General features: G+C 42.3%; 1 protein-coding gene across 7 annotated transcripts in view; it reads left to right on the top strand.

Annotated features, from left to right (window-relative positions):
• LOC116336510 (septin-9-like) overlaps window positions 1–11,359 on the top strand; it is a 97,644-nt gene extending 86,285 nt beyond the window's left edge. For all 7 annotated transcript variants that reach the window (XM_039610679.1, XM_039610680.1, XM_039610683.1 and 4 more), the window contains 9 exons: window positions 3,013–3,222; window positions 5,999–6,127; window positions 6,240–6,321; window positions 6,607–6,744; window positions 8,098–8,215; window positions 8,688–8,783; window positions 8,887–8,983; window positions 9,781–9,832; window positions 11,135–11,359. In XM_039610679.1, coding sequence (XP_039466613.1) covers window positions 3,013–3,222; window positions 5,999–6,127; window positions 6,240–6,321; window positions 6,607–6,744; window positions 8,098–8,215; window positions 8,688–8,783; window positions 8,887–8,983; window positions 9,781–9,832; window positions 11,135–11,276 — 1,064 coding nt within the window. In that variant the 3' untranslated portion in view covers window positions 11,277–11,359. The remainder of the gene's footprint in view (window positions 1–3,012; window positions 3,223–5,998; window positions 6,128–6,239; window positions 6,322–6,606; window positions 6,745–8,097; window positions 8,216–8,687; window positions 8,784–8,886; window positions 8,984–9,780; window positions 9,833–11,134) is intronic.
• Window positions 11,360–12,575: the final 1,216 nt, after the last annotated feature.

A 12,575-nucleotide genomic window follows, 5' to 3' on the forward strand; every position in this document is an offset into this window, starting at 1 on the left:
AAATTCTTCTTTGACTTGAGAAAGTCAGTACATTGGTTTCATGAAGGACAGTTAACAATCGTTTGAAGAGCCTTTGTGCTTCTGGCTGGGAAACCAGCTAGTTACCACCAACAACTCTTTCTGTCCGTCTCTCATTCACTCGGTATCTTAGCTTTAGTAATTCCCACCCACAGTGGAAGATTAATGTTCAATTACTATTTGCTAAACAGAACGGACATGCTGCAGAGGTGCTGAGCATTGTTCTGAAATGAGACTCATTTCAGGAAGTCCTCAGACCAAATACTGTAATTGATTGTTTCCACAAAGCTTACACAGAACCAAAAACCTCCATAAAACCTACTTTTTCTTCCTGTTTTAAACCCACACTGATCACAAAATGAGAAGTGTGCATACCAAATTGGAGAAAAGTGTTTAAGCTCAGAGGCTGGGAATGACTGTGCCGGGACCGCAGAAGTAAGATATACAGTTACAACAAAAAGAACAAATTTCTTTTATCCCGTGTTATGCCCTTCGAAAATGGGTCGATGCTCAGCTCATGGTTGTGCACGAGTCCTCACAGTAAAGCCTTTGGATTAGATTAAACAGTTATCCAAGTAGCTGAGAATCCATCATCTATTAAATGTTTCAGCTCTAACAAAAGATTAAGCTTGTTCAGATGATCTTCTCATCATTATATCTTAGTGCTTTGCAGGTGTAGCAGCTGTTGGATGATATCTTAAGTATTCCATCTTGTTTATTTTATGTCCCTTTCCTTTGATGCTTTCCCTGGTATCATGCCTTTGAAGCTCTGTTGTTGGAGCCCTGGTTGCCACAGTGTCCTAGCTCCTGGCAAACATCTCTGTTTACAGCACAAAGCTGTCGCAGGAAAAAATCAGCAAGGGATTTCAGGGGGGAAAATACATGGTGTAGAGAAGAAGAGGATGGAGTTTTTGTATTATCCAGCACATTTAATAACAAGGCTAAAAGCCAAATGAGTAGCAGAAAGGAGGAGGGGCTCAAACAGGAGAGATACAAGAAAACTAAGAGTTGGTATGCAACAGGGAACACCGATGAGAGACTATCAGTGTGAGCAGGGAGGAAAGGGTGAGGCTGAGGGGAAAAAGACATGAGCGAAACAGAGGTATGGGAACACGGGAGGTGCAGAGGGGAGGTGGAGGGCAGTGAGTCGCTGTAAGTTGCTGACTGACTTTTGGAACAGGATGAGGAAGTGGTGAAGAGGCCAGGAGAGCTGCTTCCATAGGTGGGCCTCTATGACACATGGATGCACACACAATGGAGCATATTATAAAAGCAAGACTTAACGTGTTAACATGAGCTAGTTTTGAGTTTCTACAGCGCTGCCATTCCTCAGATTTTTTTTTTTCTTCCATTAATCAGTGCAATGCCAGTTTGAAGTGTGTTGACTTTTCTACCAGCCTGTTGATTTAATTCCCTGAGTGATACGGGTGAACTGGCCTGCTGTCTGGAGTACTTTCTCCTTGTGACAGGTCGAGTATTCGCTGGAATCCAAAAGCTGTTAAACTCTTGGCAGGCAGTCCAGGGGCTGATATTTGCATGTGTACCTACAGATCAGCTGTGTGCTCGAACAGAGCAAAGTCTGAGTGTGTGAAGTCAAGGCAACCACCATGTTTAAAGGCACAAAGTCAAGCATGTACTCGGGGCTTTTGTGTGTGTTAGCCAGGCTAGCTGTGAGTGGATCAGGTTTCAACCTCACCAGTCTCACTCTTTTCCACTCTCACATTAGCAGGACAGTAACACTGCACTGTAGAGAGAAAGGGAAACAGAGGCCTTGCGAGGGGTAGCAGCTACATGGACTATGTATCTAATGACACACGGACATAAACACTGTCATCGTGTAAATTTGTCACATACACAGCTCGGGAGGTACGGTGACTTTGGCATGCGCAGACCTCAGTGAACATATTAAAAGTTTAATACTTCTCTTGTGATTAGACAAACATCTGCAGGCATTTCACAGAAGGACATGAAGTTAATCATTACAAAAACAAAGTGAAGAGATGTTGTTCTGCCAATTTTAAACTACTCTAATTCCACAGAGCGAATTTTCTGATAGTTTTCTTTTGGGTTGAGAAACTGTTCTGGCATGAGACCAACCATCCCCATTGTTTGAAAGTCAGGAGGTGCTTTTTAGTTGTTTTTCTGTCTGTGTTCTAGACAGTCCGCCATATTTGTTCCAGACTGAAATAAACAACAACCATTAGATGGATTATCCGAAACTTTTGTGCAGACATTCACTAGAAGATGGATCCCAGAGCTTTCCTTTAGAAATAACAATAACTAATAGCAATTTGTAAACAGTTACAAGGTGCATTACAGGTTGTATAAAACCAAACATTAAAGATGCAATGATGTGCATGGCCACTTGCACCATTAATCAAGTTTCTCCCTATTAGGCAAACACGCAGGCCATTTCAGCTATAACTTGGTTATTTGTGCCATCAACCATCCAAGCTGTGGTTTAACTGGGTGTTCACATGAGTTTTCACAGTCAGGGATGCATTTTTCCGACACTGCAGGAATCACCTATTATCTTGTTCAAGTGTGTGTGTGTGTGTGTGTGTGTGTGTGTGTGTGTGTGTGTGTGTGTGTGTGTGTGTGTGTGTGTGTGTGTGTGTGTGTTGTTAACAGATTTTACTGTAGTTTAATTCTACTGATAGCTTTTCTTCTGAACTGCCAGCACCTGAAGAGCTGCTTGGCTGAACTGGTTTGTTCTATAATAGGAAGTCGTCAATCATTACATATTTCAGCACTATGACAGTTTGGTGCAGTACATTACTTCCTCCTATGGATTTCCAAGGAACCAAGAATCTTGAAATTCTTGTAAAAAGTCTACCCGTTTTTTTGTTTTTTTTTTAAAAAAAAAAAACCCCTCACTATCATTTTACTTGCAGTACCCGTTTTCACAGATGAGTCATTTATCTGTTATTGCTTCTTCCATATTATACTTCTGAGTAACTTCAGCCTTCTCTGTTTCTGTTTGTGTTACATCAGGACCTGAAGTGTTTTCCAGCTACAGCAGCAGTACCATGTCTGAGGCGGTGGTGCCTGATGCTATGGTGTCCCCAGCAGTGGGTGGACCGTATGGAGAGAAGGCTGGCGGCCCCATGTTGGACTTCAGCTATGTGGGTATTGATGCCATTCTGGAGCAGATGAGGAGGAAAGCCATGAAGCAGGGTTTTGAGCTCAACATTATGGTTGTGGGTAAGCAGAGCCTGTTTACACTCACTAAAATACCCAGATTTGGTTTGCACAGTAGTTGTCGGTCACATAGCATTGCAGTGATCAAATCTTTGGCTGCTTACACACTCACACATTAAAAGAAATGCATGTGAAGCATTAGAAATAATTCCAGGAATTGCCTTTGACTAACACCTTCGAGTCAGAGGTGCTCCTTCACTGTGGATAACTACTGCTAGCAAATGTTCAGGTTGAAATAATATTTCCCATCTTTACTCAAAAGTGTGGCCTTTTGCAAATAAATGGTTTTATTGATGGTTGTATACACTTAAATCTCACAATAACCTCAGTTATGTATAACTAGAGCTGAGTCATGATGCTTTTCTCTCTAATCAAGTTTAAATAGAAGCCTGAAGCTTTTTTCTTTTTTAATTGGGCATACTCAGTAGTCCTCATCACTGTGATCAGACACCTTTAAAATAGGAGCTAATTACACACCTCAGCATCAAACAGGCCACCATCAAACCCACCCAATCTCACTGCTTTGCGTCTCCTCTGCATGTCGTCTCCACACTTGGTCTGTGTCTCATCCTCAAATAAAAAAATGTGCTTGAGAAGCAACCCCAGGCCTGAGTGGGTAAACACAACTAAACAAAACTGGTTTCCATGTTTTTTGGGTGTCTTCTTTTTTCTCTTTTTTTTTAATATCAAGTTGAAGTTATTTAACCGCAACACAATGTAGGGAAAATTGATGGTTTTTAAGAACTGGATAATTGGTTTGGCATCTTTATAACTGGCGGATTTTTACCTGCATAGAGGACTTTATGCTCCCCTCCAAAAAATGTAGCGAAAGGAAAATCAACAAAGAAACGTGTTTTCATTATTTTAATTCTCATTTGTTAAACAAATGGAGTGGAAATGCACTGAATATAAAACATAAGACTCAGTCATGCTTAGGCCCAGGTGCAGTAGCTACAAACTAACAGTTTAAAACTATATAATCAGAGCAGGTGGATTTACTTCCTCCTCTATAAAGAGGACACCCGGGGGAAACCCCTACATCTAAACAGGATAGCGAGACGATAGAAAGAGAAGAACAAATTTTTTGGTAAGATAATGTATTGTGATTACTTTGAGTGTCATTTTTAAAAATTTCCTTCCATTTAGTTTGCTTTTTCCTTGTGAAAATGTTTCCTGCCAGACACAATTTAACAGTTTAAAAAGCATCTGTACGACTTTGACCTCATACAGAAAGCACTTGTGGGATTTTGGCACCACCTCACTGTTTTGTGATGGTTGTTAGCGGTAGGATGATGGATGCAGACACTTTGGAGAAAGCAGCTGTTGGAGCGAGTTTGGACACTGCTCAGAGTGGCATCAGTACTGCCAAAGCACTGTAGCAGATAAAATGCTAATTTGCCACGTGGACTTTTGAGTCCTTTAACTTCCAGCTGTTGAGCTTCATATTTGTTCTGTGAATCCGTGTTTGCGTGGAGTCTGCTGCTGTGCATGCGAGTGCATATCCATAAATCAGAGTTGTGAATGTTGACTTAACCTGAGGTTGAACTTTGAGTGGTCATTTCCCAGTGGGCCCCTCCAAACAGCTCTTCATCAACCCGTGGTGATGTTAGCATGAGGTCCAAGGGTCACAGGGGGTCTCATCCATATAGACAGACAGCTGATAAATTAAGTCGGTTTCAATTTGCCCGGATGGGGGAGCATTTTATCCTCTTTCTGTAGCAAAACAAGAGCATCTGTGTTGTTATCTGATCAGAAGGTAATGGTAGTTATAAGATTACAGAGTTACATTTGTGTATTTCTGGGTGTGGCTGTTGCAGTCATGCTATTTCCCCTGCTGTTATTTTGAGTGGCTCATAAGTGCCATATGTCGTATTAGCATTTTAGGGCTATTAAAAAAAGCTTTAGTGTTTCATATGCTGCTGCCTCCACAGGATACCAAAGTAAAACTAAACTCCATCCAAAACAGCCTCACCATTCACAATTAATTTACTAGTGAACACTCCCTTTGCTCATTTTATTTTTTTAAACTTCAGTCACTGCTTGTCATCTAGCCCCAGCCTTTCCTGTGCCATTTTTCCCAGAGGTTTGATGTTGCGGTTGTGGTGCCCCACAATGTCATTAAGCTGCTTCCCCAAGAAGAATTCCCGCAGTCAAACGTACTCCAAATAAACAGTCATGGGTTTCAGCTGGAGACACTAGAGCTCGTTCTGCTCTGAAACTCTAACCAGAACCTGCAGCAGGTGGACAAATCAGCCAAACTCATCGAGGCTGCAGAGCAAAACGGGGACTACTATCACAAGCTGCAATTACAATGGAGGGGCTGGATCTTGTCCCGCATCCACGGGATGAGACTTGTTGAGAGAGGCAGCTGAGAGAAAGGAGCTGGAGAAATTAGACAGGGGAAACGCCCAAACTCTTGTGCACGTGCACTCGTTGGCGACTTATATAGCGGATGACAAAAGACAACCATAGGCATAGCAGTTGTGGCTGTTGCTTGCCCTGTCCTGCTGTTGGCTCATTGCAGCTGCCCCTTTTTCTCATCACTTACTGCATATGAAGTAAACTGGTGTGCTTTGACGTTTTGTTGGCAGTGTTTGAGCAGACGGATGTCACAGCTTCTGAAATTGTCGGAGTGGAGCAGGGTCATTTTATAGAATCTTGTTTGGGTTTATTATGGCACCATTGTGTAAGCCGTTGGCTCCCCACTGTGTAAGCAGTCACTGTCAAAGTTTTTTTTTCCTCATTGCCTGTCATTTTTTTGTTTGTTTTTTGCTTACAGGACAAAGCGGCCTGGGAAAGTCTACTCTGATGAACACGCTGTTCAAGTCTAAAGTCAGCCGTAAGTCTGTGCTGGCTACAGCCCAGGAGAAGATTCCCAAAACAGTGGAAATCAAATCCATCAGTCACGGTACAACTCACGACAACTGGCTTATGCCCATCTGCATTCTCACTGCTTGTCTGTGTTACAGCAGTTTGCTGCTGTGCTGGCTCTGAGTGTTCTTATGTGTTTTTGTTTGCAGACATCGAGGAGAAGGGCGTAAGAATGAAGCTGACAGTCATTGACACACCAGGCTTTGGAGACCAGATCAACAATGAGAACTGGTAGGCTACAACTTAACGTTGCTGCAACAACCATATAAGCAGTGAGTTCATAATGACAAGAGTTTCTAACCAGATGTCCTTCCCTTTATTCTTGCTTTTCCTGCTTTCTTACTTTTCCTGATCTCTATCATTGTCCTTCCTCCTCTTCTTTGTCTGCCTGAGCCCTCCTCCTTCCTCCTTTTACTGATCCATCACTTCTCTTCCTTTTCCACCCCCATACCCTTCTTTCCCCCTCCCTCTTCTGTCCTTCTCCCTCTTCAATTATCTTTCTCCACTATGGCATAGCTGGCAGCCCATCATGAAGTTCATTAATGATCAGTACGAGGCGTACCTGCAGGAGGAAATCAATATCAACAGGAAGAAAAGGATCCCAGACTCCAGAGTCCACTGCTGCATATACTTCATCCCCCCGACTGGACACTGGTAATGACACACCACAGTCGTAGTTTTAAATCTCAAAAAGACTCATCTAAAAAAACATCAGTGCTGCTTCCTGTCACACAAGCTGTTCTTTATGCTCTGTAGTTTTCTTGTAAACAAACATTGTGTTTTCTAAAAGTCTGACTTGGTGACAATACGAAAGAATTACATCAACTGGAATTTCAATAACTGCTGTCGTTACAGACAGCAACGCTGTGCTTTGCCTGTGCATGTCAGCATATATTGATATAGACTGTCTTTGTTTGTTCCTAACTTTTTAAATGTGAAGCAGATCTCTCTGCCTTGTTACCCCCTCTTATTGAACACACACAAGGACTCTCTATCCGGCCCACACACTCTGGAGACACGGGCTGCTCTCGCCAGGCCCCGAAGCAGCTCAGTATCCTAAGTTTTTCCCTGGACCTCTCACAGGCCCACACATCTGGCTCTCATCGAACCGTCCGGTTTACCCTCCCTCTCAGCGCTCTCTTGGTTCAGACCTGCACCGATCGGAGCTCAGGGGGTCTGGGTATACTAGCAGCAGGAATTAGGGGTTGGGTGAACGCAGTCTCATGAGATAATTCACCATGCAGCTCATAGTTTCTCTAATATTCCTTTTTTTTCATTGGTGTAACTCGAGTCGAGTGCAGCGACTGGTCTTGGGAAAATGTTGAAGCAGCTGTGGACTGTCATCCCCTTTGGAGCACGCACACAAAGACACAACTGATAACAGAGCAAATGCTGCACCTCTATTAATTTTTGTCTCATGGCATGTCTTTACTCAGGCAGGGGCCTGGTGTGAATGCCCCACCCCCACCCCCCACCCCCCCGTCTCCAGCAAGCAGCGTTTCATGTTGATCCAACACTGCAGATGTCACATGGCCCGGCCAGCAGCTGCTCCAGACTTGCCTTAAAAAGCCTAATGGGGGGAGAGGCAGGAAGGACGAAAGAGACAGAGACTCTGTGTGTGCCTGGGTGCATGCAATCAATTCTGCACTTTTGTCTTTCTCAGCGTGCTCTTTCTCGAGTGCACAAGCCTTGTTGTTGACAACCAGCAGTCTGTGTGAAAGAGTCGTTAGCCAGGCCAGAATCCGCTGCTCTAACCACATGCAGATGCTTTCTCAAACTGCGGGAAAGGCCTTAGCTGCTTCCCCTAACTGTATCAAGCAGCTGTTCACACACTCTGTGTAATGATGGGTGCATGATAAGAAGTTGGAACTGTAAATGTTCCTCCATCTGGGATGTTTCTTAGGAACATCTGCCCTCTGGTGTGAGAGCTTTGCGGTACAATTTCCTGTGCTTTTGTTCTTAAATCTAATGTCTTCCTCCCGGTTCTCTCATGTTGTGTCTCCTCAGTCTTCGGCCTCTTGATGTCGAATTCATGAGACGTCTGAGTAAAGTGGTCAACATCGTCCCAGTCATCGCCAAGGCAGATACACTCACGCTGGAGGAGAGAGACTTCTTCAAAAAGAAGGTAACATCTATTAGATTTTAGTGGCATTGCAACTTCTCTGATCTCTCCTCTCACTCTTTGATTAATCCAAAAAGAAGTATCCCTATATTCTTTTACCCTTTTGCTCGCTGCTTGCCTTTACTTTTTAAAACAGCTGACCCCTTTATGAGGTTTTTATTGGCTTTGTTTTCAAGGATCTCAGGATTTCCCTTTCCCTCATTAACACACTCTGTGTGCGCACAGGTTTAGGCGTACATCCTGTGAGGGTTTTGCGTTTTGTTTGTTGCGGTTAGCATCTAAGCCCAAACTTTTGGCATAGATTAGCGTTAATGCAACCTTAATCTGCATCCTGTGCATATTTAGGTACAATTGTTTGATCTCTCAGAAGGATACATCAAGAACAGCCGCCTAATTAGTCCAAAGATTAAAAGACTTGTGGTGGGTTAAAGATTTGTTGTGTGCCTGTGTGTGTATTTGAACATGCTCTAACCAGATCAGGGAAGAGCTGCGAGCCAATGGGATTGACGTGTACCCACAGAAGGAATTTGACGAGGATGCAGAGGACCGAATGATCAATGAAAAGATCAGGGTAAGGGTAGCAGCATCACCAGCAGGACTTTGGGCTCTATCTGAAATCCATCCTGTAAGGATTTCTAACTCTAATAGCTGTTGACTTTTAACCTTTTGAACAGGAGATGATCCCATTTGCTGTGGTGGGAAGTGATCAGGAGTACCAGGTCAATGGCAGGAGGCTGCTGGGGAGGAAGACCAAGTGGGGAACCATTGAAGGTACAACTCTTGTTTGTATTTATATTAATGCTGCACTTTTAGCAAAGCAGTTTGTAAATCATTTACTTTTCAGTGGTTTTATTAAATGAGGGGTAAAAAAGAAGGGAGGGTTTCTGGGAGTCAGCTGCCCACAGAGTGTCAACAATGCTCCATTCAGCTCTCCAGACAGCAGTCGTGTGCCATGCAGCTGACTCAGGCCTCCACCAGACAGTCTCTATGAAGAGCCTTACTGTTTACTTGGTGTCCCAACCTCTCTCAATCCCTTTAATATCACAAAGAGTATGTCTGCTGAATCCTCACATTGGATATGCACTGAGCAGAGAAAATGTGTAAGTTTAGTCATTTTTACTTCCAGTTTCCTCCGGGAGCTGAAGGAAACGGGTCATCATTAGTGTCATACGACTTTATGGTCACATTCATTTTGACTGCAGGATCGGACTTTCAATATTTAATTATGTTAGCCACTCCAGACAGGAGGCCCCACCCCTTTATCAAGTGTCTCATAAAGGAAGTTTAATTTCCTGCAGAGTGTGCATGTGCTGACACACACAGGCACACATCACGGGGAAATTCTGATGCAGTTAATCTCCTCAGAAAATACTCAAAGTAGATAAAAGCTACAGCAGGTGAGGGCAAGATAGCCTGCTGCATTGAGCCATCACACTAGGATCACTGACTCCACCTGCTGGACTCTTAAAGAATCTCAGCGATAGCCATTCATGAAGCTTCTGCAGCCTGTTAGCACCTGTTTTAACTCCCCTTTGATTATTTCTAACTCAAAGCTTCTCTCTCTGCAGTTGAGAACATAGCCCACTGTGAGTTTGCCTATTTACGGGATCTCCTCATCAGGTGAGTGCGTGTTGTCTACTTGTCTGCAAGTCTACAAGTTTACGCCAGATGAGGATCTGGCACAGAATCATCATAAATAAATGATGATGATAAATGTCTCTGTCAATGCAGTTTGGGCAGTTTGTCCACAGTTTTAAAAGCGCTATACAAATACAGGCCATTTACCATTCTGCACTCCAGAATAAAGGGCACAAAGGAGCAGGAGGATGTTTCCAGTCAGCATGTTAAAGTAAAAATAGTTTTTATTTTCAAACTCGAGATAAAGTGACCATAATTTCCTGTCGTTGGCTCGAGCATTTCTTAGGATGTGTGAAACGTAGAGAATTGGTTTCACTCTAGGGGGGTTCACTATAGGTGTGAAAACGCCCTAAAAGTCAGAAAATACTAAGATACTGTCAAAGTTGCGCACAGTGTAATGGATCCAGTGAGATCTTCTGTGCAAATACGGACTGTATTTTGCTCTGGCTTTATTATATAATGTATAATGATTCTTGTGAAATTTTAGTACTTTTCATGAGTCATGTTTTGTTTTTGTTCCATTCATTTTAGACCATCTACTGATATTTTGTTTATGTAGCACAACTTGTCATATTTGTTCAATCCAGCATGAAAATTTTATTAAAATAGCATTTTCTTCATTTTTGTGACCAAATGTTTTAGTAGTGTGTGTGTTCAAGAATGAGACTGCTTCAGTTTGTTAATATAAATTTTGACCAGCTCATCCTCTGAAACTGCAAATCCTGATTCAGTTTATATAGAACAGAACAGAATCGCCCTCTAATACATCGAGAAAGACCGTTGGAAACTTCAATTTTTCAAGTTTTTGAGATCTTTGTTCATTTAAACACAACTTTAGATCTCAGTGTGTCGACGAGTCTCTTTAAAAATGCATATATGAAAAGGTATGTGATTTTTTTACAGCAGTAATTATATCTGTCCAGGGGCATAATTACCAGGGGGGGTTATCAGGCAAAACCAATATAACCACCGCTATAAAATTATGAATTGTCTTGCATAAATAGGCTGCTGATTTTCTTTACTCATTTCAGGTATTACCAGAAAAATAGTTGTTAGATGTTAATAGATGTTAATCAGTTAATAGATGTTTAATCATCTGGTAATTTACCCAGATTTATTTATTTATTTAGACAGAGATCTTCACCCCCCCAGATGTTACGCCGATGTATCTGTCCACAATTTGTACCCTAAATTTTAGGTTCTTGAGTAGAAAATGTAAAAACTGTGATGGTTTGAGATGGACGGACCCTTCTGTGATGCGACCGTGTGTGTTTTTGTTTGTAGGACCCACATGCAGAACATTAAGGATATCACCAGCAGCATCCACTATGAAATGTATCGCGTGCGGCGCCTTAATGAGAATAACACAATGGTGGCTCACGCCAACGGTATCCCAGAACATCATCTCACCGCCCACGAGATGTAGACGCCGCCTGACGCCGTCACAGCGTAACTCGTTTGTTCTGAGACTCTGATGTTCAGCAACAGTCTTCCTTCACTCCAACCCCCAACCCCAACCTCACAGGGTGCGAAAAACTCAAACGCCTGCCAGAGGGACTTCATCTTCGGTGACTTTTGGCGGCTGAATGGACGGTTTATGTCAGTTTATTGCTTCTTGAATAAATCCTCTCAGTATCGCTGACCGAGAGAGGGATTTTTACCTGCTTACAGTTAATATTTGTGGTGCCAAAATTTCAGCTTCCACCAAACCGAACGAACTGACACTGAAGTGCCTTAAAACGTAACATATTAAACTCGTCCACTTTTCTTTTTGCAGATTTTGGTGTTTTGTTTTTGGCAGCGCCTGTAGGAATGTGGGCCACAGTTTTGTTTTTTCTAAGCACACACCTATAGTGACGTGTGAAAAGTGATGATACTTGCACTTGATCACTGCATAAAGCGTGTTGGAGGAGGGCCAGGCAGCGCTTCGCCAACATGTAACACACAGTAACGTAAAGTGTGAGCAGTGCAGCTTCACTCAGCTCTCTCCCCCTTAGTTAAATCACCCCCAACTCCCAAAAAAGGGTTATCAGAGAGCACCTCATACGCTTGACTTAACTTTTCTGTCGCAGCTCGTGTTTCTCTTTAAGAGTTGTTTTTAATTCCCACTTATAAATGTCATTGTTTATGAATAGAAATATCTTAAGAGTGATTTAAGATGATAAAGTATTTATGCACGATATAAAATGTGAACGCCGTCAGTTGTAGTCCATATATTCAGATTAGTAACACACACACTTCCCCTGCTTTGGGCCCGTCATGGCGCCTTATTTATTGGAGGGTTTCTGTTGTTTTCATAGCACGTTGGCCAAAACTGGAAAGAGAGCAGGGTTGTTGGTGCCAGGCTGACTACATTTAGACGTTTTCCAGTCCCCTTAAATTCTTCTTCTTTTTTTTTTTTTAATCTAGTCTTCCACTGACCAGCCCACTTTGTTTTTCCTCCCATCATGTACCGAGGATCTTTCTTTCATCCATATATTACTTCCTAAGCTCTCACTGTCATGCTCTGTCCTGTATATTCGTCTGTGTTCTGATACATTTTTGTACTTGTATTATTGATAACAAATTTTCTTTTATCTTATTTGAAAGAAATAAAGATTGAAGTTGTAAATATTCTTGTTTTTTTTTCTTATATTTTTACAATGCCTATAAGAAGTCCGAAAGAACTCGATCTTTAAAGTTTAAATGTATACACTGATGACATTTTAGATAATTTTCTCCCACA

Source organism: Oreochromis aureus, linkage group 4 (assembly GCF_013358895.1).
Source record: "Oreochromis aureus strain Israel breed Guangdong linkage group 4, ZZ_aureus, whole genome shotgun sequence".
Taxonomy (NCBI): domain Eukaryota; kingdom Metazoa; phylum Chordata; class Actinopteri; order Cichliformes; family Cichlidae; genus Oreochromis; species Oreochromis aureus.